Source organism: Pseudonaja textilis, chromosome 9, assembly GCF_049901715.1.
Source record: "Pseudonaja textilis isolate UNSWEBS1 chromosome 9, rPseTex1.2, whole genome shotgun sequence".
NCBI lineage: Eukaryota > Metazoa > Chordata > Lepidosauria > Squamata > Elapidae > Pseudonaja > Pseudonaja textilis.
In genome coordinates, this window is record NC_141998.1 from 4,023,873 (window position 1) to 4,049,123 (window position 25,251).

The following is a 25,251-nucleotide window of genomic DNA, read 5'->3' on the forward strand; positions in this document are numbered from 1 at the left end:
GCTGAGGAATTCTGGGAGTTGAAGTACACAGTCTTAAAGTTGCAAAGTTGGAGACCCCTGAGTGTCAACTCATGAAATATCTCTATGGTCTTTTTAGAGTTGCCAACAGAAATGACTTTCTGGAACTGCTGTTATCTGTCAAGTCCTTGTGGTGTCTTCTGTATTGTCTAGACACGTGATGGTGAACCTGTGGCACGCATGCTACAGGTGGCACACAGAGCCATTTGCGTGGGCACACAAGCCCCACCCAAACTACCTGCACTGCACATGTGTGTGCCTCCCAGCTGATTTTTCAGCCCGTTTGAGGCCGTTTTTGCCCTCCTGCGGGCTTGAGGGAAGCCTCTGCAGCCTCAGGAGGCCCCCCAAAAGGCCTTCTGGAAATACCAGAAATGACAAAACGGACCCATTTTTCGGCCTGCCGAGGCTCCTGAGGCTTCCCTCGAGCCTCTGGGTGGGCAAAAATGGCCTCAAACAAGCCCAAAATCAGCTGGGAGGTGCATGGATTCACAGTGCAGGCAAGGGAGTGGGGCAGGGGCGTTGTGTGCGCATGCGCAGGGGGGTGGGGCACCTTGCATTGTGGGTGCACATCATAACCAAAAGGTCCGCCATCACTGGTCTAGACCAAGGGTATCAAACTCAATTTCATTGAGGGCCACGTCAGGGTTATGCTTGATCTTGGGGTGGGCGTAGCCAGCTCAATGTCACTCGTGTTGGGGGCACCTATGTTGGCCAAGGGCTAAGGCGGGACTTCCCTCAGACCCTCCCTCCCTGGCTGAGGACTTCTGGGAGTTGAAGTACATAAGTCTTAAAGTGGCAAGATTGGAGACCCCTGAGTATCAACTCATGAAATATCTCTATGGTCTTTTTAGAGTTGCCAAAAGAAAGGGAAGAGGGAGCAGTGGGCAGCTCCCTTCCATAAATGTTTTCAAAGATAGTTTCTAGAAGTTTTCTGCTGTGCAAAATTCTAACTGGAGAGCATGATTGATGACTTTTGGCTATAAATGGGTCCCATTGGAGAATATTGTTAGATCGGGGTGGATCGGTTCCCAGGGAGACGCGAGACCATAGTAACTTTCAGGTCTTTATTTGTGTCAGTTCAGTACAAGCAAACTGGAGCTGCAGCAACCCTTCTTATGGGGATTGCTCGCGGCTCGGCGGCCAATGGCAGCGCTTTGAATCTCCCACGATTGGCTCCGGCCAATCGCGGTAGATTCCCAGCGCACCAATCACAGCCACTGAGTCAACCAATCTGGTTGCGGTCCATGCGGGCCAATCAGGTGTCAGGTTTTGGAGTATGCTAATATAGCACAAATATGAATTCAGATACACCCAGGGGGTGGGGGTAAAACCAGGGTCAAGGGTGACAATGAATGATGTGCCTCAGAGTCGGCTACACCCAGGCAGTGCCGGCCTAATAAATCTTCTTTTAAGTTTTGGAAGTTCCGCTAGAGACTCATGATTTAATTGGGGGTAACTGCCAGGGCCCTGACGCCTGGTATAAACCATTCACTAAACCCATGACTTCATGTCTTAGTCTCAAGCAAGGAGTCCCCCTTATTAGACATAGCTTTAAACAAAAAAACACTATCCAACCTAATACAATGTACAGCTCAGCTCTGATATTAACGGCCAATAAATCCTAATATTATTGTCTCTGTTGTGTATATACCATGATGCAGGATGAAAATTGCCCTGCTTGTGTTGCTTGGATGTCTCTGAATGCTAATCACAGGGGAGCAATCTAGCCCTGCTTTTGGGAGGCCTAACTGGGCGAGAGGCTGCTAAATGAATATTTTAATCTGACCCAGCAGGCGCCTCGATGATTTTGAGAGTGTCCATTTCATTTAAAGCTTTCTGTATTATGAGCGTAGCTCAGTGCTGTATGCTCCTTTCTGGCTCAAAGCAAAACAAAGCAAAATGAATTTCAAACCTTAAAAAGATATTCTTCCCTTGGAACCATTGTGTCATGTCCCTGTCAGAGTCTGAATCCGAGGAGGAAGATGAACGACTGACAGGGAGTGGGAGTGTGGCTCCGTTGGCTGTGGAGGAAACTGGGGGAGGGCAAAGTCCAGCTGGGCAGAGCAGGGGAGAGGTAAAACAAGGGAGTTCAGAGAAAGACCCAGGCCCACCCCCCTCTTCATCCTAGGGCATGCAGGGAAGAACAGAGAAGAGAGCAACGTGGGTTGCATGGCTTACAGAGGAGGAAAGGGCCCTGATTCCCTTCATTAGCCACAGCTGGGAAGAGAGTTTAAAAGAAATGCATGCTGAGTGTGGCAACCGCTGGGAGCAAATGTGACTTTATCCTGTATTGTCTTTGCTTATCTGTGTTCCTGGTGTCTTCCCAACTGTGTGAGTTTTGCCATGCCTTCAAGCCTGAAATTCTTACTCCTGCCCTGTCAAACTACCTCATTTTGGCTGGAGTGGACTTCTAGTTACAGTTTTTGTTGACCACATTTTGAACTTGAGTCTCTGCAGCCAAAGCCTGTTCCTGAGAGAGTTTTTCTCCAACCCAGAAGGTCACCTGGACATTGGGGGCAAAGTTGGAGCTAATACTCTTATTATCTGCTTGTGTTGCCTTTGTGCCACGCCCCAGGTTATTACACATTGCGATAAGGAGTAGCTGCCCCTTGCCTTGAGACCTTTACTAGACAACCTGTGACCCATTGGGTTATTGTTTCACAGGTATCTTCTTGCCTAAAGAGGGAAACAGAATGGCCATGGGAAAAAAGCAGTGAGTATGGGAACGACTTCTGATTTCCTGCTGTCTTCCCCATTGACTTTCCTTGTAGGAAGCCAGAAAGGGACGTTGGAAATGATGATGCCATGAACTGCTGATGACACCGGAACCACATTGGCATGGCAGGGTTAAAGCCATCAAAACTTTGCCAAATTTGAATCCCATGGGAGTCACAGATCACAGCCTTTGCACCCGCTCTCTAAGAAAGCCCATTGGTTCAAAAATTGTTGCCCTAGGATACACCATTTTCACCCAACCAAAAGTTACAATCAAACAAACAAGAGAGTTCAGTAGTGTATAAATAAACACTCCTCTACCTTTTCCATTGCAATACCAGGATTTCAACCACTCAAATAAATTCAACTAAAAATAGGCCATACCCCACTCTAACAAGACTTGATTTTCCAAGTATGTACCAGAACATTTTGAATGGGTTTGAGGGAGAGGTGAAACATGTCATTAGTCATGAGTACTTTTGCGCCCAAAGGAAATCTACCTTGAATTCCTTCTTAACTCTCGCTTATTTCCTTTGGCCATTAGTAGTTCAGATTCTTGTAGAGAACTTAAGCTTACAATAAATCTTTACACACATTTTAACTGTCTGGATCTCCTGATTTTCCCGGTGCTTGACAGTAACTGAATTAACCCATTTTCTGGATTCACGTTTCATACTGAGTTATACAGTAACCACAAGCCACATACAGACAGAGAGACACAAAGGTGTTAAGCTAAGGTTAGCATGATGTGGGAATGCGACGGATGGTTTTGAGTTGCTTACGCTTCTGGTGCAAACTCAGGTTAGATAGATTCTAATCCCCAAGATGCTCCAAAATATTTTAAATAATACTTTCCTTTTCTTTCTTTCTTTCTTTCTTTCTTTCTTTCTTTCTTTCTTTCTTTCTTTCTATTAATGAGGCAAAACAAACAACAGAAAATCAAAAGCAAACATAAAGGAAGGGGTAAAGCAATAAATATAATTCTGGGAGTTGAAGTCCACAAGTCTTAAAAGTTGCCAGATCAAGAGATTCCTGCACTAGATTAAAGTGAAAATATGATTAGTTTAACAATTAAAAAAAACAGGACAACCCCCCCCCAAGAAGGGGGGAAATGTAGAAAAAAGTATTATAGCACCCTTCTTTCTCTCCTCCCCCATTCATCCCCAACCACAACTCTTCCCTTAAATATTTTTATTCTCTGCTTTACATTTTTGTGATAGTTGTTTACTTCTATTTCAATCCCTTTAATTATTTTTGCAAGTTGTCCTTTTTTCAGGAACATTCTAAACGTCTCAGCATGTCTAACATTATACAACCAAATGGGGAAAAAACAGTCTCAGAGAAGCCTTACAAATATGTGCACACTGCCCCCCGCCCCGCAAACACCCCTCTAAGGGTCTTCTGTGCACAATTATTAATTAATCACAACAGTATCTTAGAGGCTGAATTTGCAAAACACGCTAGCCTGGGCTGAAATAGATTTGGGCAGTTTGTGATTCAGACCAAAGTGAACCGAGCTACTGTCTTTGCCTCTGATATGAACCAAACCCTCCATTAATCCATCATTGTTTTGCTGTAAGCTGCTTGAACCTCAAGAAGGGCAGCAAATAAATCTTATCAAATAAAATCCCAGAGCACGTTTGCTTGGGCATCGCCATTATCAGTGATGGCTTGATCACTGCAACTCACTCTGCCAGGGGCTGATTCTGAAGACCATCCAGAAACTTTAACCAATCCAGAACATGGTAGCATGAGCAATTATAGACATGGTGGTACAGTGGTTAGAGTGCAGTACTGCAGGTGACTTCTGCTGACTGCCAGCTGCCTGCAATTTGGCAGTTCGAATCTCACCAGGCTCAAGGCTGACTCAGCCTTCCGTCCTTCCGAGGTGGGTAAAATGAGGACCCAGATTATTGGGGGAAAGAGGCTGACTCTGTAAACCCAGGACTGGAAAGCGCTGTGTATATAAGTCAAAGTACCGTTGTCTTTCCTTTCTTTTCCTTTCCTTTCTTCTTTCCCAGTGGTTAGAATGCAGTATTGCAGGCTGCCCACTACCAGCAGTTCAATCCTGACGGGCTCAAGGATGACTCAGCCTTCCATCCTTCTGAGATAGGTAAAACGAGGACCCAGATTGTTGGGGGAAAGAGGCTGACTCTGTAAACTGCTTAGAGAAGGCTGGAAAGCACCGCGAAGTGGTATATAAGTCTGTATATAAGTGGTATATAAGTCTGTATATAAGTGGTATATAAGTCTGTATATAAGTGGTATATAATACTGTTGTTATTGGTACATTCTGAGCTTGGTTGTTTTCTTGCAGACATTTCATTACCCAAACTAGGTAACATCATCAGTGCTACCCTAGTTTGGGTAATGAACTGTCTGCAAGAAAATAACCAAGTTCAGAAAGTACCAAGGACCCCTCATTTCAACCCTGAGCTACAAATATTCTTCTTTATTGATAAAGGAACACATCTCAGTAAGCCCATGTATTACCTCTGCTTTGCAAGCTGCACTGGTTGTCAGTTTGTTCTGAGTGCAATTCAAGGTGTTAGTTGTTACCTATAAAGCCCTACTGCACATCAGAGTGTCAAGCTCCAAAAATCAAGGAAGACACATTGATGTACTTTTGAGCAGTTTCCTTTATGGTTCCTCACCCAGAGACAAAAACCTAGCCAAATTAAAGCAGACTTGCACCATTACACTCAGAATATTAATAAGGAGGAGATGTTTTAACTCTCTTTCTCCCAATCAAACTATCTAAACTTGGCTGTCTTTTGCTCCAGTGGAATACACTCCCCCTCTCCTGAGAATCCAGACTACACTCCACCACACACAGAGAGCCCGGTTACATGAGGGACCATCTGTCTCCCACAGTATTTTTTTCTCTGCCAATTTATTCTTACAAGGTTGGCACACCTTCCTTTGATTAAACAATACCATCCCGCAAAACTCCAAAGCAGCCTTTTCTGTAGAAGTGAGCCTTGGTGGCGCAGTGGTGAGAGTGCAGTACTGCAGGCAACTTCAGCCGACTGCCAGATGACTGCAATTTGGCAGTCCGGATTTCACCAGGCTCAAAGTTGACTCAGCCTTGCATCCTTCCAAAATGAGGACCCAGATTGTTAGAGGCAAGAAACTGACTCTGTCAACTGCTTAGAGAGGGCTGGAAAGCACTGTGAAGCGGTATATCAGTCTTCCTTCCTTCCAAGTCCTTCCTTCCTTCCTTCCTTCCTTCCTTCCTTTCCTTTCCTTCCTTCCTTCCTTCCTTTCTCTTATTCCCTTTCTCTTTCTCTTCCTGGTGCTGCATGTTTAGAAATCAGCATTGGAGGCTAACTTTGCCCACTGCCAGGAGTTCGATCCTGACTGGTTGATGGTTGACTCAGCCTTCCATCCTTCCGAGGTAGGTAAAATGAGGAACCAGATTGTTGGGGGCTGCTGACTCTGTAAACTGCTTAGAGAAGACTGTAAAAGCACTGTGAAGCAGTATAGAAGTCTAAGTGCTATTGCTAATAGTGGCTGCCCTCCCGACTAAGGTTCCCCCGAAATATGGGTGGCTGCCACTCTGCCATTGTTCAGAAGAGCTAGGAAGACCTGGTTCTGCCCCCAGGCCTTTGGCAAGGAGCAGTGAGACGCCTAACTTCATTCCACTCGCCACCTTCTGCCGTATTTATGTTTGCTTCATTTTATTGTAATGTCCTTGTTTGTGAGTCACCCAGAGTTGATGAGAGTCGAAGGGCATCCAAGTTTAATAAATGATAATGGCAATGATGATCAATGCCTTTTCAGATCTACATTCAAGCTTGAGTATGTTGTCAAACTCTGGCCAATGCATACCCATAATTTTTGCCTTGCTCGATGGGATCCCTGAACAAGTTCAAAACACAGTCATTATTTTTTTAAAAAATGAACAAATCATTTATACTGCTGTATGTTGTTTTACTTAGGTTGCATAATATGGTGGTTGAGCCTGGTTTGCTTCGTTTATCAATTAGCTAAAGCAATCCTGCAAACATTGTAAGGGAAAGCATTAATACGGTTCCCAGCGTAGTCCTATCACTTCAGCGGGCACAAACATGGAAGAACAGCCTGTGCAATTTATACTAAATGGTTTCAGCTGAATCCCAAGGGGGTCTTCTTTCTTGCCCTGTTCTAGGACTCTTTTAGAATTTCTAAAATAAAATATAAACCTATCCTGAAATCCTTACATCCTACAGAAAGCAACCCAGAAAAAAAAGAAAGAAAGAAAAGGAACTAGAGCCGTGGATCATGAATAAAGGCCATTGAGTCTAAAGAGAATATATCAGCTGTTTTTTTCCAGCTGTCATACCAGGAGCAAAAGGGGAGCGGATTACACTCCCAAAATTTGCTTTTCGGGGCTAGAACAGTGAAGGTGCAGAGAGACAACAAAGCTTATCAATTGCTGATCTCGGTCCTAACCTCCAAGTTATTCAATGTGTTCACCGGCATATTCACACCTGCAGTGAAGCAACTTTCTGAGTAGCACAGGAGCAGATGCCTCTTTGGTTAACCTCAGTTCTGGTTGTAATTTACTCTCCACCTACAGATACTGCATCCAGTTTTGGTCACCACACTATAAAAAAGATGTTGAGACTCTAGAAAGAGTACAGAGAAGAGCAACCAGGATGATTCGGGGACTGGAGGTAAAACATATGAAGAACGGTTGCAGGAACTGGGCCTGGCTAGTCTAGGGAAGAGAAGGACCAGGGGAGACAGGATAGCAGTCTTCCAATATTTGAGGGGCTGCCACAGAGAGGAGGAGGGGGTCAAGCTGTTTTCTAAAGCACCCGAAGGCAAAAACAAGGAATAATGGATGGAAACTGAACAAGGAGAGAGATTCAACCTGGAAATAAAGAGAAGTTTTCTGATATGGAGAACCAATGGTTCAGAAGTTGCCTTTGGAAGTTGCAGGAGCTTCATCACTGGAGGCTTTCAAGAAGAAACTGGACTGCCATTGGTCAGAAATGGTGCAGGGTCTCCTGCTTGGGCAGGGGGTAGGAGTAGATGACCTACAAGGTACCTTCCAACTCTGTTAATCTGTAGATGCACAGATAACAATCCTTTCCACCCTCCCAGGAAAGAAAGAGGGGGCGGTGAAGGGGTGTGGAAGAGAAAGCAACCCATTTCTCCACTCTTTCCTTCCTCTTCCCACAGCTCTTTCTGCAACCACCAATTCTTGTCTGCAACTCTCTTTCAAGCCACCTCTCTTCATTTTCTCTATCAGCCCAAACACCTTTGCCAGTTGGCAGCAAAAGCCTTCAGAAAACAGCCACCACATGTTTCTGGCAAGCAAGGAAAGGCGCTGAAGGAGGAATCCTGTCTCCAGCCTGAAAAACCTGCTATTTCCATTATTGCTGGGTGACAATGCCCAAACGCCTGGCTTTCTAAATGAAACTCTTCATAGAATAGGATAGGATAGGATAGGATAGGATAGGATAGGATAGGATAGAATAGAATAGAATAGAATAGAATAGAATAGAATTCTTTATTGGCGAAGTTTTTTTATTTTTCTTATATGTATCCATGTATTCATAACTATGTTTTTGCTTATACCTATTATCTTGTAAGCAATTCACAAAAATAAATAAATTTAAAAAATAAAAAAATAAGTGTGATTGGACACACAAGGAATTTGTCTTGGTGCAAATGTTGTCAGTGGACATAAAAGAAAATATGCATTCATCAAGAGTCAAGAATCATAACGTACAACACTTAATAATAGTCATAGGGTAAAATAAGCAATCAAATCATACCAGGAAACAGTCAATATAAATCGTAAGGATACAAGCGACAAAGTTACAGTCATACAGTCACAAGTGGGAGGGGATGGGTGATAAGGAGTGATGGGAAGATTAATAGTAATAGTAATGCAGACTTGGTAAATAGTTGAACAGTGCTGAAGGAATTATTTGTTTAGTAGAGTGATGGCATTCGGGAATAAACTCCCCTTGTGTCTAGTTGTTCTGGTGTGCAGGGCTCTATAGTGTCGGTTTGAGGGAAGAAGTTGAAACAGTTTATGCCCAGGGGTCTGTAGATATTTTCACAGCCCTCTTTTTGACTCCTGCAGTATACAAGTCTTCCATGGAAGGCAAGTTGGTAGCCATTGTTATTTCTGCAGTCCTAATTACCCTCTGAAGTCTGTGTCTGTCCTGTTGAATTGCAGAACCAAACCAAACAGTTATAGAGGTGCAGATGACAGACTCAATCATTCCTCTGTAGAACTGGATCAGCAGCTCCTTGGGTTGCACCTCACCGTACCCAGATACCCAATTTCTCTTGAAATACCCATCGCTCCTCACCTGATCCATCCACTTTTAAAATTAGTTAGCAGGGCTGCCTGTTTGAGGCTGGGCCAAACACATCTTGCGCTGTTTCTTGCCCCCAAAAAACATTTCCACTAGTAAAGCAAATCATTTTGTTTTGATTCTTATTCCATCAGGGTTCCACACACCAAAAAAAAGTAAGAAAATAACAAAGGAGCCTTTTTAAAGAAAACAAGAATTCAGCTGGAAACCGATTGTATTTGGAAGGTTTTTGGTCATGGAAGGTTCCCCACATGGTGGGGAATCTAACAGCGCTTTGCCACCTCTAGTTAAAGAGGTTTGGCAGATTTCTCTAATGCTGAAAAAAAACAAAAAAAGCTTGCCTGAGCAAGGATGACAGATGGATAATAGAAAACCTGTATGTTCCTGCCAACAATGCCTCCATCCTTATCACCCTCAGCTTTCAAACACACACACACACACACACACACACACACACACACACACACAAAACATTTACTTGCTGGAGATGTTCACACAACACACTTCCCTGGGTGAATTAACCTATTTTCTGGGCCTCACATGATCCTTCCAACTGTCTGCTGACACAACAGATTGAGTTTGTGCAACAGTGGAAGAATTCGTTAGGCAATAAGACCCACTCGAGTTTCATGCGTCAAAGGAATGCTACCACCGGGTACCTTTCTTGACACATATAGACTGAGTGAAACCAGGTTCAATAGCAGTAACTGTGAAAGGGATCTTGGAGTCTTAGTGGACAACCAGGTAAATAGGAATGAGCATTGTGCAGCAGCAGCAGCCCAAAAAGCCAATGCAATCCTAAATTGCATTAACAGAGGGATACAATCGAGATCAAATGAGGTACTAATACCACTCTATAAAGCCTTAGTAAGGCCACACCTAGAGTACTGCATCCAGTTTTGGTCACCACACTATAAAAAAGATGTTGAGACTCTAGAAAAAGTGCAGAGAAGAGCAACCAGGATGATGAGGGGACTGGAGGTTAAAACATACAATGAACAGTTGCGGAACTGGGCTTGGTTAGTCTAGGGAAGAGAAGGACCAGGGGAGACAGGATAGCAGGCTTCCAATGTTTGAGGGGCTGCCACAGAGAGGAAGGGGTCAAGCTATTTTCTAAAGCACCTGTAGGCCAGACAAGGAATAATGGATGGAAACTGAACAAGGAGAGATTCAACCTGGAAATTAGGAGATTTTTTCTGACCCTGAGAACAATCAACCCATGGAACAGAAGTTGCCTTCAGAAGTTGTGGGAGCTTCATCCTTGGAGGCTTTCAAGAAGAGACTGAAATGCCATTTGTCAGAAATGGTGTAAGGTCTCCTGCTTGGGCGGGGGGTTGGACTAGATGACCTACAAGATCCCTTCCAAATCTGATTATCTGTTATCTGACCCGATTAAACAACCCGACACTTGTTGTGGTCCACCAGCAGCCTGTGGAGACAGCAGCAGAGTCGGACAGTGAGAAGGAACATGGGTCAGTCCTGGAGTCTGGAAAGGACTCGGACGAGTAAATTCCAGAGGAGTAAAAGGCAACTTAGCCCATATACTATGTGTGAGAAAAAGAGGGTGAAGACAGCGACTGCCTAATAGGTCAGCGAGTATATTCTAGATGCAGACACCAGAGTCCTCAATTTGGCAAGATTCCGTCTATAGGTATGAAACAATAAAGAACTCAACCCGGAAGGATCGTAATGTTGTTATCCTTGATTCTGGGTTTGATACCCTTGGGAGGGGGCCTACCAAAGCAACCCAGGGTGCCATTTCCTTGTGGGCATCAGTAATTCAGCCCTGAGATGTGTTTTAAGAGAAACAAAACGTGCACCGAACCTCAGCAAAGTTTGTTATTCTGCAGAAAAAGCACCCTTTTTGCCATCTCCAGATTTTAAAAACAGTTACTTATAGAAGGCTTTCTCCCAAGACAGATGTCATGACAGTGTCGTTAGATCAGTGCATCTCAATCTTGGCCATTTGAAGATGTGTGGGCATCAACTCCCAGAATTCCCCAGCCGGGATGGCTGGCTCATTACATATACGGCCCTGAGCTCCTGAACGAAAGGCAGATATAAATCTAAAAATAAATACATCAGTAAAAGAGCCTACAAGGTAGTGGTTATGGAACTTGGCTAGGCATGGGGAAAGCTGGGTTTTTGTCTCCCGCCTTGGGCACGGGGTTGGACTAGATGTCCTCCAAGGTCCCTTCCAGCCTTATGATTATATGATTTTCCGCCTCCTTTCAAAACCCCTGGGATTCAGCATTGATTCCTTCTCTCTTGGCCCAAAAAGTTTGTTGCTCTGGAAATACCATAGTAAGCCACTCAACTCCCCAGAAAAAGCAAAATCACTCTAACAAATGATAAATATAATACTCGATTTAAAGGATTTAAAGGACTGGCCCGGGAGATTCTGGATGAATCATCTTGCTGCATCTGTTTAATGCATATATTTAATACAATAAATGGGCGTGCTGATTTGGCTGAAGGCTTATTTTTATACCCCAGGTGTGAAAGCACCTCTGGGCCTTCGCCTTTAATCCATTTTCAGCTGGCTGACACTCGATTAAGCTGAGGCATCAGCTACAATCGGCTCACCGCTGGCATCAGTGGCATCGCCAGCTGGTTTCTTTCCTTTTAATCCCCCTTCCATTCCCATTTGCAGGGGTTATGCCAGCGATTTCCCCCTCCAGGCGTGGAGAAAAGTATGGAGTAGAAATAATAATATATTTTTATAAAATCACCTGTTGAATTTCTGCCCATCAGGTTACTGCTCTGGACACTTGCGTGCATTTCCGGTGCCAAATTGAGGCCAACCTATTGTGAAGCGTGTTGTGAATTACACGAATTTAACTGCACTTCAGGAGTGCCAAGGTGCAACTTGGGGTGGGGTGGGGGGTGCAATTAGACTTGGTTCCCCCTTCAAGGGCTGTTTGGAACAAGAGCATTTCACCCTGGAAAGGAAGGCGCAAAAGAACAGCCTTGGTATATAAAATGTGCCTTGAGCCGCAAGAAGGGAAGTGCCGAGACCCCATGGCAATTGGACTGGCTGCATCTAATAAGAAGGACATATATTCTATAGAAATCTCCAAACAGGATCCCCACCACGAGGTCTGCGCTGCCCAGATTCCTCCCTTGTAGTAGCATCCTCTAATTCCTAGGAGGTTCCAGGCGGTTGCAAAAAAACAAACAAACCGACCCTTGTTTTACTCTCCGTCTTACCCACACCTACAAGTTGCTGAAAACAAACTTCAGCTGGGGGCCCCTTGCCTCTGGAGGATGGGCTAACCAGCTAAGTAGAGGCATTTACTCAAGAGCAAGCCCCACGGAGCACTCACTGGATTAGCCTTCTATAGGAATCTCTCACTCTCTCTCTCTTTTCCCCCCTCTCTCTTCTTCTTCTTCTTCTTCTTCTTCTTCTTCTTCTTCTTCTTCTTCTTCTTCTTCTTCTTCTTCTTCTTCTTCTTCTTCTTCTTCTTCTTCTTCTTCTTCTTCTTCTTCTCTCTCTCTCTCTCTCTCTCTCTCACACACACACACACACACACACACCAACGCACATTAGAAATATGTCAGGTTAACAGCGACTTCCCCTCTCCACCCACCCAAAACGGGGATGGATGGAATCCGGGAAAGATTTGAACCCAGCGCTTGAAGGCCTTCTGCCCACGAACCGGAGGAACCTTGGGGACTTTCCCCCACCCCCGCTCCCTCCCCGAGGCCTTACGCCACGGTTCCCCCACCCACCCACCCACCCACCCCTGAGCCCGGTCCCTAAAGTTGGGGCGGGGGGAGGGGGGCGCGCGCCTCGAGATGCCCTTAGCCCCGCTCCGCAAAAGCCAAGACCCAGCCGCGAGCGTCTTGGCTTTTTCCCACGCGACGACAGCCAAACCCGGGGGAGAGGACGGACGGGTGGAGAGGCGACACGCATCCAAGCCCACCCACTCACCCCTCCCCACCCAGCCCGACCCCCGTTTTGCCCCCACCCCCTGTCCCCCGCCCGCAAGCCAAAGCACCATCATCACCCAGCATCGTTAAAATAAAATTAAAAAAAAACTTTCTTTTCCCTACCTGCAGAACCAACACGGAGCCGGGCGCGTCCTTAGCGCCAAAGGGCATCCCCGCCTCCGGGCAGGCAGAGGCTCCGCCACTGGAGCGCCGGCGGCCCAGAGACCAGGAAAGCGGGGTCCCGCTCGCCTCGCCCGCTGCAGCGAGAGCCCTTCGATGCCCGGACCGGCTGGGCTCGCAATGCATCGAGCGATCCTTTGCTTGGCTCACGGGCTCCGCCTTCCGCGGCTACTATTGGTCGCTCGCCCGACTGCTTCGGCGCCGCACCGGCTTTGGCCGCAGCGCGCTGGAGAGGAAGGGGAGGGGAGGCGAGCGTCTCCTCGCCACACGGTACCCGGGGCGCGCGGTTCGGGTCCGGAGCTGGGCGGCCCGGGTGGGGGGGAGGGTCAAGGCGGAGCTTGATGCCCGGGACGGGGTGGTGGGGGTGGTGTGGTGGAAAGGGAAGGTCGCCCTAGCAAAGCCACGTCTGCCTCTCCCACCAGACCTGAGGAGAGTGGTACCCAACGGGGCTCGGCCACCTGTAGGTGGGATGCAGCGGCGTTCGCAAGCATCCCTGGGCGCGGGGAGGGGTTGGCGCGCGCTCCCCGGGATCGTGGGGGAAGGGGTCGAGACAGGGAAGGGGGATTTCAAGGGTCCCGGAGCTGCATTCCTGGGTGGGGGAGGGAAGTAAGTTAGCCCCCTCCTCCTCCTCCTCCTTCTCCTCCTCCTTCCCCGGCCTCGAGCATTTCAGCCTTCCCTGGTTGTCTTTCCTCCGAGGTGCCCTGTTGGAATGAATTGCGCTTCCTAGCACCCCCCCCACCCCACCCCCTTCCGTCACTTTGCTCCAGGAAACGGCAGGCGGCTGGAGTTGTGCCACGCCACGTGCGAGGGTGGAAAACGGTGGCTGAGGTGTGGCTGGGTGTTTGGCATGACCTGCACACACACACACACACACACATCCTTCCCATCGGTTTGTTCCTCCGCGGCGACAAGGACTAGAAACCTGTCTAAATCCAAAAAAAAAAGGTCTCGCCCAACACGTGCAAAACGCCAACCGAGAACGAACGGACAAATCGGGATAAAGAGCATAAAAGAATTCATCGTGGATTTTTTGTTGTTGTTGGTGGTGGTGGCTTTTGGAAGGGGGAGTTTTTTTTACACCGTGTTAAAATTGGAATATTTCTGCATTTATTTCCAGGAGAAATTTCCCATCTTTGATGAGGTTTCTGTTTCTAGTAGGCTCTGTTTTACCCAGTCTTTCTGGATGCAAAACATCTGTTTTTTGATGATGTCCAGAGTCATTTAGAAATTAGGCATTCTCTAAATCTATAATTAATTAAATAAATAACGGGCAGCCACTCGGTTAGAAAACCACTCTGCTGGAAAAAATCAACCAAACCAAGCCCTCAATATTATGATAATGAGGGTGGTTGCTTTTATCCAATCTGCTTTAAACATGTTAATTACGTACAACAGGAGCATCCTGATTGTTTACTACACAGCGCCTGGTCCCTAGATAATTTAATAAAGAAATGAATACTCACTTTTTGAGTCTTTCTTTCTTTCTTTCTTTCTTTCTTTCTTTCTTTCTTTCTTTCTTTCTTTCTTTCTTTCTTTCTTTCTGTGTTTAATAACTTTTTTTTTGAAGGGTAGAGAGCAAATTCCCAGGATGGTTCATTTGGGGTGCTTAGTAGGAAAAGGCCTGTGGATGAATTTTGGCATCCTGCTTAAATCAGGAGTCTCCAAAGTTGGCAACTTTGAGATTTGTGGACTTCAGCTCCCAGAATTCCTCAGCTAGTCATGCTGGCTGGGCAATTCTGGGTGTTGGAGTCCACAAATCTTAAAGTTGCCAAGTGTCAGAGTCTGAATCCGAGGAGGGAGATGAGCAGCTGACGGAGCGGGAGCCGGGTCTCTGTTGGCTGTGGAGGAAACTGGGGAAGGGCAAAGTCCAGCTGGACAGAGCAGGGAAGAGATAGAACAAGAGAGAGGGAGTTCAGAAGAAGACCCAGGCCCACCCCCTCTTCATCCTAGGTCTTGCAGGGAGGAACGGAGAAGGGAGCAACATAGGTTGCATGGCTTGCAGGGGAGGAAAGGGCCCTGATTCCCTTCATTAGCCGCGGCTGGGAAAAGTTTATAAAAATGGCAAGCTGTGTGAGGGAGCGAAAGTGACTTTATCTTGTGTTGTCGTGGCTTATCTGAGTTCCTGGCGTCTTCTCAACCGGGTGAGTTTTGCCGTGCTTTCAAGTCTGAAATTCTTGCTCCTGCCCTGCCAAACTAATTACTTCAGTCTGGCTCGTTTGGACTTATAGTTACAGTTTGTGTTTACCCTGTTTTGGACTTAATTCTCTGCAGTCAAAGGCTGTTCCTGGGAGAGTTTTTCTCCAGCCAGAAAGTAACCTGGACATTGGGGGCAGAGTTGGAGATAATAAAGGGACTCTTATTGCTTATTTGACTGTGTTGCCTTTGTGCCACGCCCCGGGTCATCACACCAAGTTTGGAGACTCCTGGCTTAAAGGAATGTTTTTCAACCTTGGCAACTTTTAGATGTGTGGACTTCAATGCTCAGAATTCCTCAGCCAGCCATGCTGGCTGGGGAATTCTGGGCATTGAAGTCCACACATCTTAAAAGCTGCCAAAGTTGAAAAACATTGCTTTAAAGACTTCCACAGTCCATCAGCTTTTATAAGGCACAGTCCACTTTCTCAAAGACATGAGATATGGTCCCCTTGAGAAAGGAATACTAAGAGAAGGGTCATTTCACCAACTTTCTTCTGCAGTGCAGCAATTATCTTAACCATTCTTGGAGGGCAGGGGAAATTCCTAGATCTGAGATTAGTTGCATGAATTTATTCCTTTCTCCTCTACAGTGCAGTCAGTTCTATATATCGCAACTATTGAAGTCAGCACTTCAGATCTTTTGCAATACTTTAATGTCTACCATCGTTCCGGTTGCATCGTAGGAGAAGAGAACAACTAGACCAAACTATGTTGGTTAGCTGTGTGAATGGTAGTCCCAAAGTTGCTTTTTCAGGAGGCCGCTGGACTTTCTGGTTTTTGGTTTTTTTTTTGAAGACATTTCACTTCTCATCCAAGAAGCTTCTTCAGCTCTGACTGGATGGTGGGGAATGGAAGGATTTATACTCCTTGCAGACAAGCTGGTCATTTGCATCCTTTTAGAGAGATGTTGAATATAAATCCTTCCATTCCCCACTATCCTATCAGAACTGAAGAGCTTCTTTTTTTACAAACCTGTAATCTCTTAATTTGGGATTAAGTCAGAGTGACTGGATGGAGCTGAGCATTTACTGGCCAGATGTCCCTTTTCGATGCCTATACAAAGTTCTCAGCAGATATTTTTTTCTTTGAAGCATCTTCACCACTAGATCACTACGTTGCTCTTAAATAAGCAAATAAATAAAATCTCCAATTAATTTAATTCGTTTTACTTTAGCTGTTTTTACAGTCCAGGGCCCTTTACCCATTTCTTTTTCTAGATAGACAAATATTTCTTTTGTAATCAGAAGTTTATTTATTATTCATTTGTATTTATCATATGGCACTTTCATGTATTTCAAAAAAAAACACAAATATAATAAAATAAATATAAGAATACAGAATATAAAATCAGCAATCTTAACAGGAAGATTACAAACACCATCAGTGGTTGAATGCTCTTTTGAGGTTTGTACGATAGGGGAAATCCTGGCCAGATCAGATGAGCAAGGTATAAATCAAGTATAGAACTCAGGCTTAAGGTTCACCTCCTTAACCACAATTTAATCGTTTCTCCTTGCACAGCACTTCATGGTTTTGTTGTTGTTAGTTGCGAAGTCATGTTCAACCCATCACGACCCCATGGGCGACGTTCCTCCAGGCCTTCCTGTCCTCTACCATCCTCCGGAGTCCATTTAAGCTCACGCCGACTGCTTCAGGGACTCCATCCAGCCCCCTCCTTCTCTGCCGTCCCCTTCTTCTTCTATTGCCCTCCATCGTTCTCAGCATCCGGCTTTTCTTCTCCAGGGAGTCCTTCCTTCTTCTCATGAGGTGGGCAAAGTTTCATCTTCAGGATTTGGCTTTCTAAACAGCGGTCAAGGTTGATCTCCTCTCGGACTGACTGGTTGGATCGCTTTGCAGTCCAAGGAACTAGCAGGCATCTTCCCCAGCACCATAGTTCAAAGGCCTCCGTTCTTTGGCGCTCAGCCTTCCTCATGGCCCAACTTTCACAGCCATACATTGCACCTGGGAAAACCAGAGCTTTGACTATACACACTTTTGTTGGCAGAGGGATGTCTCTGCTTTTTATTATGCTGTCTAGATTAACCATAGCTTTCCCCACCATACCAGCACACCACGGTACGGCCTTCATCTTCTCCAAAGCCATGAAGACTCAATCTCTCCCACTCCCCCAAGCACTGAGCTAGGATTGGAATGAGTTCAGCAAATTCAGAAAGGCCAACGTCACGGGAAATATGATAGTTTTATTTGTGTAATGTGGGACTCCCTTCACGGATCACTGCCTTACACAGCTCAAAGAAGCTATGGGCTAAGGCATGCAGAGAGGTCATCATGGAGAGTTCTGACCAAAGATGGTCAGAACGTTCTCCCCCAGAGAAGGAAAGGTCAACCCCCTCCTGTATCCTTGCCAAGAAATCCCCATAGACAGTACTAAAAGGTTGCAAGATAGGATGATGGAAGATGATCCTCTCAGGTCAGAAGGTGTCCAATATGGAGGGTAATTACTCTGATGTAGGGAAAGATTAAGGACAAAAGGAGAAAGGGGATTACAAGAGGATGAGATGATTAAATAGCGTCACGGAGGCAAACGAACTTTAATTTGGGCAAGCTCCAGGAGGTCGAAGAGGACCAGTGGTCCTGGGGTGGTGCTATGCTCGATGAGGTCATGAAGACTCGGACGTGGCTTAGCAACCAAACCACATCAAATGTGGGGCTGTTGTTTTATTCCTATACTTTTATGGGTGGTTTTTGTGAGCCTCCCAGGCAGGGATGGGATTCAAATTTTGTGACCATCAGTTCCGTGGACATGGCTAAGTGGGCGTGGCCATGTGACGGGTGGGTGTGGCTTTTTTGCAGCAGCAGCAGCACCCATTTATTTTGCCTTCCTGGGCCTCCTGGGTGAAGCAGTAAGACAGCACAGCTAATCATAAGGAACAGCCGATCGTCGAGAGGGAGAAAAAAAAAAGAAATACTTTAAGGAGTGACTGGAAGAACACAGTCAGTGATGTCGGGCATGCGTGCAATGTTGTGCATGCATGATAAGGACTAACTGGGCAGGGAGGGGAGGGGTGGGTGGAGAGGGGCGGGGCCAGACAGGGCCATGACTTGCTGGTTCTCCGAACTGCACAGAATCATAACAACCAGTTCTATAGAACCGGTCTGAACCGGTAGAATCGCAGGACTGAGCCCATATCAGTCTCTTAAATACATGAAATAGACAACAAAACCAGATCTATAATAATACCCGATTTCTGCTGCAAAAATCCAGGGGGCAGCTAAGGGTTAGGGGAAAGTTTCAAAGAATTTAGAATTCTCCTTGTTGCCTTCTGACAGCCACCCGAATATTTGCAGTCTGGTTCTGGAAGCTCTGTTGCATAGTTATTTACATTTATATATACCCATCATGCAATTCCCTTTTGGAACAAGCAACATTATGCAGTCAGAAAAGCAGGAAATAAGTACAGGCTTGAGATGAGGAACATCCGCTAAAATTTGTTCACACTGTTCATATCATTCACTCTACTGTCTATTTCATTCTATTACCACAAATCATTGCCTTTAATAATTAAATTCCTCTTAGCTTTGGGGATTCATCAACTCAATGCAGCCACAATTTGCCTTTGTCTTCCTCTCCACTCACAACATCTATACATTCCTTTTGTTATTCAATCCTCATCTACATGACCAAAACATCTTAGTCTACCTTCTTCATACTGATCACTCACTTTCTATTCAGCCGATGTTCATTCGGGATTCTTTCATTCTATACCTCATTTTTTTTCTTGCTGTATGAACCACACACACTTTTAGTTTTTTTTATTCTGCCTTTATTACTTTTATAAATAACTCAAGGCAGTGAACGCACCTAATGCTCTTTCCTCCTCCTGTTTCTTCCCCCAAAAATCAACTATATAAGATGAGTTGAGCTGGGAATCGGTGATTGAACCAAAGTCATCCAGCCAGCTTTCATGCCTAAAGCAGAACTAGAACTCATTGTATTCTGGTGATCGACTCAAAACCACCTAGCTGCTTTCATGAATAAGGTGGGAGTAGAACTCACAATCTTCTAGTGATTGGCCCCAAGCCAGCTTTCATGGGTAAGGTGTGACTAGAACTCCCCAGGTACAATATTGGTGGTACCTTGCTCAATAGTAGTAGCTATGAGGTGGATCTTGGAGTCCTAGTGGACAAGCATTTAAATATGAGCCAGCTGTGTGAAGCAGCTGCCGAAAAAGCCAGCACAGTTCCAGGCTGCATAAACAGAGGGATAGAATCAAGATCACGTGAAGTGTTAATACCACTTTATAAGGCCTTGGAAAGGCCACACTTGGAATACTGCATCCAGTTTTGGTTGCCACGATGTAAAAAATGTATGTTCCTATATCTCAGGGGCTGCCTCAAAGAAGAGGGAGTCAAGCTATTCTCCAAAGCCCCCGAGGGCAGGACAAGAAGCAACAGGTGGAAACTCATCAAGGAGAGAAGCCACTTAGAACTAAGGAGGAATTTCCTGACACTTAGAACAATTAATCAGTGGAACAACTTGCCTCTAGAAGTTGTGAATTCTCCAACACTGGAAGTTTTTAAAAAGAGATTGGATAACCATTTGTCTGAAGCGTGTAAGGTTTCCTGCCTAAGCAGGGGGTTGGACTAGAAGACCTCCAAGGTCTGTTATTCTATTCTATTCTATTCTATTCTATTCTATTCTATTCTATTCTATTCTATTCTATTCTATTCTATTCTATTCTATTCTATTCCATTCCATTCCATTCCATTCCATTCCATTCATATCCTGGCGATTGACTCAAAATCACCTAGCTGCTTTCATGCCTAAGGTGGGACTAGAACTCACCCTCTCCTGGTTTCTAGCCCAGTTTGGACTACTAGACCAAACCGCTCTCTACACACAGCTTCTTAAACACCAAACTCCCACAGCATTCAACACAATTGTGTTTCCCCTTCATTTTCATATAAGAAAGTAAGCAGAAGCCTATTCTTAAATGCAACTGTTCTCAATTTCTCATGCAAAAAAAAAGCGTTCATTCCTAACAACAAATTACAAAGCTGGTCCTTTTTTTTTTTTTTACAATGGTTTCTTTGCCCATTTTTCCATTTTTAGTAAACATTTTATCCAGGTTCAGAAATTCACAACTTGAGCTACATGGCAGGGAGGTTGCTATTAAAGGATAACTGGTAATTGTTGCTGTCTAGCACAACAACCTTGGAGTCGGATACATTAATTGTCAGATCCAGACACCTGAATGCATCAGACAATAGGTCTAACATTCCCTGGCAATCATTGGGATTCTCAGCCAATAATGTAGCATCTTCTGCATATCCCAGATCATGTGCGTCCAAGGCCAGCGTCGCCACAAGGTTTTTCATGCATTTACCTATAAACAGTTTTAAGCGGGGGAGGAAATATCTTTTACCTCTGCTCAATATTGAATCATTTCACAAGTGTTCTATTTATGCTTTGTTGTGGTTCACCGGCAGCCTGTGCAGACGGCAGCAGAATCAGACAGTGGGGAAGAACAGGGACCAGTCCAGGAGTCTGGACAGGACTCGGACGAGGGTCCTGCGTCCGATGCAGAGATGGGGCCAGGACCATCTGGGAGTGGGGTGCTGACTCCAGCGCCTTTGGAGTCTGGTAGCAGCGAGGTAGAGGAACCAGGGGAGCCTGTTCCCAGTGCGCGTGTGCGCAGAGCTGCTAGAAGGCGAGAGCAGTTGAAACAGAAGAGGTAACTCAGAAGTAAGGCTGGGAGATGATTGCCCCTCCCATAAGGTATAAAGGTCAGGCCAAGATGACGAAACCTTTGCAGGAAGCAAAGTCGTTCGTTCAGTTCAGATTCATTCTTGAAGCTCTTTGTACTTCGGTTGGGTTTTTTTCTAGCTCATTTGATACTTCTGTTATTGGCAGCACTTCACACAACTGAAAGGTGGATGCTTATCCCTCATTTGAGATCCATTACCAGCTGGGAATGAGAATAATTCCCAGGGTTGCCATTAAAAAAAAATATTGTTTTTAAAATAAGTGTGTGCATAATTATGGTTTAGGAAGCCTTGGTCAGAACAGGTTGTAAAATGGGGGTAAAACTCACTTATTTAACACTAAAAAATTTGGGCTCAGTTTTGGCCATTACTCGAGGAATACCTGTAATTTATTTATTTATTTTCATTGTTTCAAGCAGATCTCCTCGTTCTTTATTTTCACATTCCAGTTATTATGTTAAACCAAGGGTCTTCAAAGTTGGCAAGTTTAAGACTTGTGGACTTCAATACCCAAAATTCCCGAGCTAATATGACTGGAGGAGGAATTCTGGGAGTTGAAGTCCACAAGTCTTAAAGCTGTCGAGTTTGAAGACCCGTGTTAAACTTTCTATTCCTTTTCCTCACCAAAAAAACCCCTGCCTTTTTAAAATTCCTGTGGCCATTCTGCTTTCTATCCCATTTCTTTCCCTTATTGTATTTTCTCCCACGCTCATTGCTTCCCCGTGATACATTCTCGATCTCCCCAAGGCAAGTTGCCTCATTTTCCTGCGCGCGAGAACATCTGCAGCCTAGCACATATTGGTTTATAGCTGAACTCAGAAACAAACAACCAATCAAGGTGGACCTGGTTAATAGATGGATGACAGACTATCTCAGAGCCCCAAAATTAGACCATCGATGGGGAATTAATAATTAAAGAAGAAGCGTTCTGTACCGCTGCCAAAAATGGATATAAATAAATAAATCCACCATTTTGAGAGGGACTTTACCTTTGGGGGGATTTCATCAAACTAGGTCCATGGTCCTAAGCAGAGGTGGGAATCAAAAAAAAAGAAAAAAAGAATTAATGACCGATTCTGTGGGCGTGGTTTGGTGGGTGTGGTGTGGCTTGGTGAGCGTAGCTTGGTGGGCATGGCAGGGGAAGGAGACTGTAAAATCCCCATTCCCTCCCCACCCCACTAACCTGCTTTCCAGCTCCATTCTCCTATGCAGAGCAACCAAAGGAGACCCAGCCGATCAACTGTGGGCGTGGTGTTCTGTGGCCGTGACTTGGTGGCTTGATGGGCGTGGCAGGGGAAGGATACTGTAAAATCTCCATCCCACCCACCCCCACAACTAACCTGCTTTCCAGCTTCATTCTCCTGGGCAGGGCAACAAAAGGAGACCCAGCCAATCAGCTGGGACTCAATGGGAGGCGGGGAATAGATGGGGGCGGGGCCAATTAGAGGTGGGATTTGCCGGTTCTCCGAACTACTCAAAATTTCCGCTACCGGTTCTCCAGAACTGGTCCGAACCTGCTGAATATCCACCTCTGATCCTAAACCTTCCTCTATAGCCAATGGGAACTTGTTACTGCATCATAAGATTTACTGTTTCTTTCCACCTGTGGACACATCCTTAATTTTTTATTGTATTTTTTTTTTTTAATGATGAAAGAAATTGAATGGAAGGAGTCAGGCTATAAAGCCCAGGGGGACACTTCTAGCATCCCATTTCTTACCGGACTTCACAAAACGATGGTACATTTTTATTTTATTTTTAATTTTATTTGTCTTGTTTGGGTTGTTGTTTTGTGGTGGGGTTTTTTTTTTTGCTTGTGGATTCGATTCTCCTAACGCTGAAATGAGGCTAAATGGCCTCTTGTGACAGCCATTTGCAAAGAAGCCAGTCAGCCATGGGGATTGATATTGAAGAAGTCAATTTCTCTGGCAAATCATTTTGTCTGTCTGTCTCTCTCTCTCTCTCTCTCTCTCTCTGTGTGTGTGCACTTTTCAATTTCCAAACGGGCTCCTAAACCAATAAGGCTGTCAAATTCAGTTCACAAAAGCAGCCTGCTGTCTGTATTTAAGATTTAAAAGTGATTTCTTTTTAAAACCGGTATCAAATGCATCAGACCTTTATCAAATATATATTTGCAGGGGTCCTTGCTACGTTATCTTTCCCCTTTTCTTCTGGGACTCTTAAGCCCTCTGCTCTCAGCTCCTTCCATTCTGAGCCAGCAAGCAGACCTGGATGGCATTACAGATTCTCTTTGCCTTCCGCGCTCTGCTGGGTCTGGAGTCTCCAGTTTCGTCGGAAAAAGGAGGGGGAAAAAAAAGGACGGCACAAGGCACCAGTAGCAACATTTGAAGTTCAAATGAACGGAATGTCGGTCGAGCTCCAGAACACGAGCAAAAACACACACACACAAAAAAAACCTGACAAGCTCAGAGCTTTTTCAGAGTTTAACACGGGATATTTTACGACATATTTTGACAGCAGCAAGGATAGTTATATGCACAATGTTGGAAACGAAATAACACGCCTTTGGAGGAATTAATAATTCAAAAAAAAAAATTCTAGATCGTGCTGAAATGGATAAATTGATGTTCAAATTAAAAAAGAAAGAAGAGTCAGGGTATTATGAAATTTGGGATAATTGGTATAATTGGTTGGACGATAGAAATAAAGATACAGGAAATAAGAACATTACAGATAAAAGTATACGAATATAAAGGTATATAAATGTAGTTATTTACATGAGATTGGTTTGTATAATAATTTGTATAATAATGATGACACCAAACTGTTAAAATCAAGATTAATAGGTGAAAAAGAACAATAAAAATTATTATCTCAACAAAAAAAAACCCCACACGGGGGAGGCAAAACTTCACTAATATAGACCCTTTATTTATCCCAGGCTGGTGTTCTGAACCACGCCCTTTTCCAACAATCAAACACAATCCAAAAGAAACAGAAACTTTGTAATGCTTTTACAAAATAATTAGCTGTGATAAACAGAAGCCTTGTCAAACTGTGTGAGACTTGCCAAAAGATAACAGACAAGAAATAATTTGTAACACAAGAATCTTCAAATACAAACTCAGGATACTGGAATGTCCACGAGGCTGGAGTTTCAAAACGTCTTTGCCTTCTGCAAAGAACGTTCGTTTCACAGCTGGCTTGGTGGGCATGGCAGGGGAAGGATACTGTAAAATCTCCATTTAGAGGTGGGATTTGCCGGTTCCCCAAACTACTCAAAATTTCCGCTACCGGTTCTCCAGAACTGGTCAGAACCTGCTGAATACCACCTCTGCCCTCATCCAAATCAAAATTCTCTAGCTGCATCTCAGAAAAAGTAAATTGGTTTATTAGAAATTGCCATGTTGGCGCATGGCTGGGTGCAGCTGATATTAAATCACATCATACATTTCCCCCTTGACCCTGGTCTTTCCCCCATCCCCTGGATGTGACTTCTCCAAAGGGACACATCCGTTTCCAAGAGTCATCCATCATGCTCTCCAATAACCTTCTTAATGCTCCGACAACTTTGAGCTGCTGCGCTGATTATCTAGGCATTTCAAGAATGCCTTGTTTACCCCCTGACTCCCTTTTTCTGGCAGCTAGAAAGACCAAAGGAGTATCTTTTTAGTTGACACTATGTTCTTTTCCAAACTCAGTCTTAATGTGCCTGATAGGATTTTTGCCAACTGTTGGAGAGCCATGAGGTCCTCTGATCCATTATCATTTTGTCTCCTTGGCTGTTGAATTAAAGAGAGGTTAAGCTTTTAAAATGTGAATAAGCAACTTTAAAAGTTGCCTGAAGCCTTGGATCGTTAAACACCAAAAATGAAGATGGATGGATGAATGAACATGATATTAACCAAAAAGGATTATAAGGGAAACTATCTTGATGTTAATGACTATAGGAAGTTATTTAACTTCCAAACTTGATGGATGGTTCTGCCTTGGAGGCCTCACCTAATCAAAGGAGTTAAAAGGAACTGCACAGTAGAGAGTCTTTAATCCCTTTTTAGTTATTTTCTAAGATCTGCTTAAATATAAGATCAAAGCAGCGATGCAGGGGGAGGATGCTATCATTTACACTACAGGGTTAAATGTGAGTGGGTAGAACCCTATTTACACAGAAGGACACTTCGCCCCATCCTTATATAAGTTA

At 44.7% G+C, this 25,251-nt stretch overlaps 2 protein-coding genes across 7 annotated transcripts in view; one reads left to right on the forward strand and one right to left on the reverse strand.

The window, feature by feature from the left end:
- ZMAT4 (zinc finger matrin-type 4) overlaps positions 1–13,348 on the reverse strand; it is a 168,528-nt gene extending 155,180 nt beyond the window's left edge. For 3 of the 6 annotated variants that reach the window (XR_015744649.1, XM_087938844.1, XM_087938845.1), the window contains exon 1: positions 13,110–13,340. Coding sequence is in view for 5 of the 6 variants with exons in the window: in XM_087938844.1 (XP_087794970.1) it covers positions 13,110–13,292 (183 nt within the window). In the remaining variant the exon portion in view is untranslated. Of the gene's footprint in view, positions 1–13,109 lie in introns of all 6 variants that reach the window. The other 3 variants (XM_087938846.1, XM_087938842.1, XM_087938843.1) reach the window with 3 other exon arrangements.
- GOLGA7 (golgin A7) overlaps positions 1–25,251 on the forward strand; it is a 247,723-nt gene that overhangs the window by 20,941 nt on the left and 201,531 nt on the right. The window lies entirely within an intron of this gene.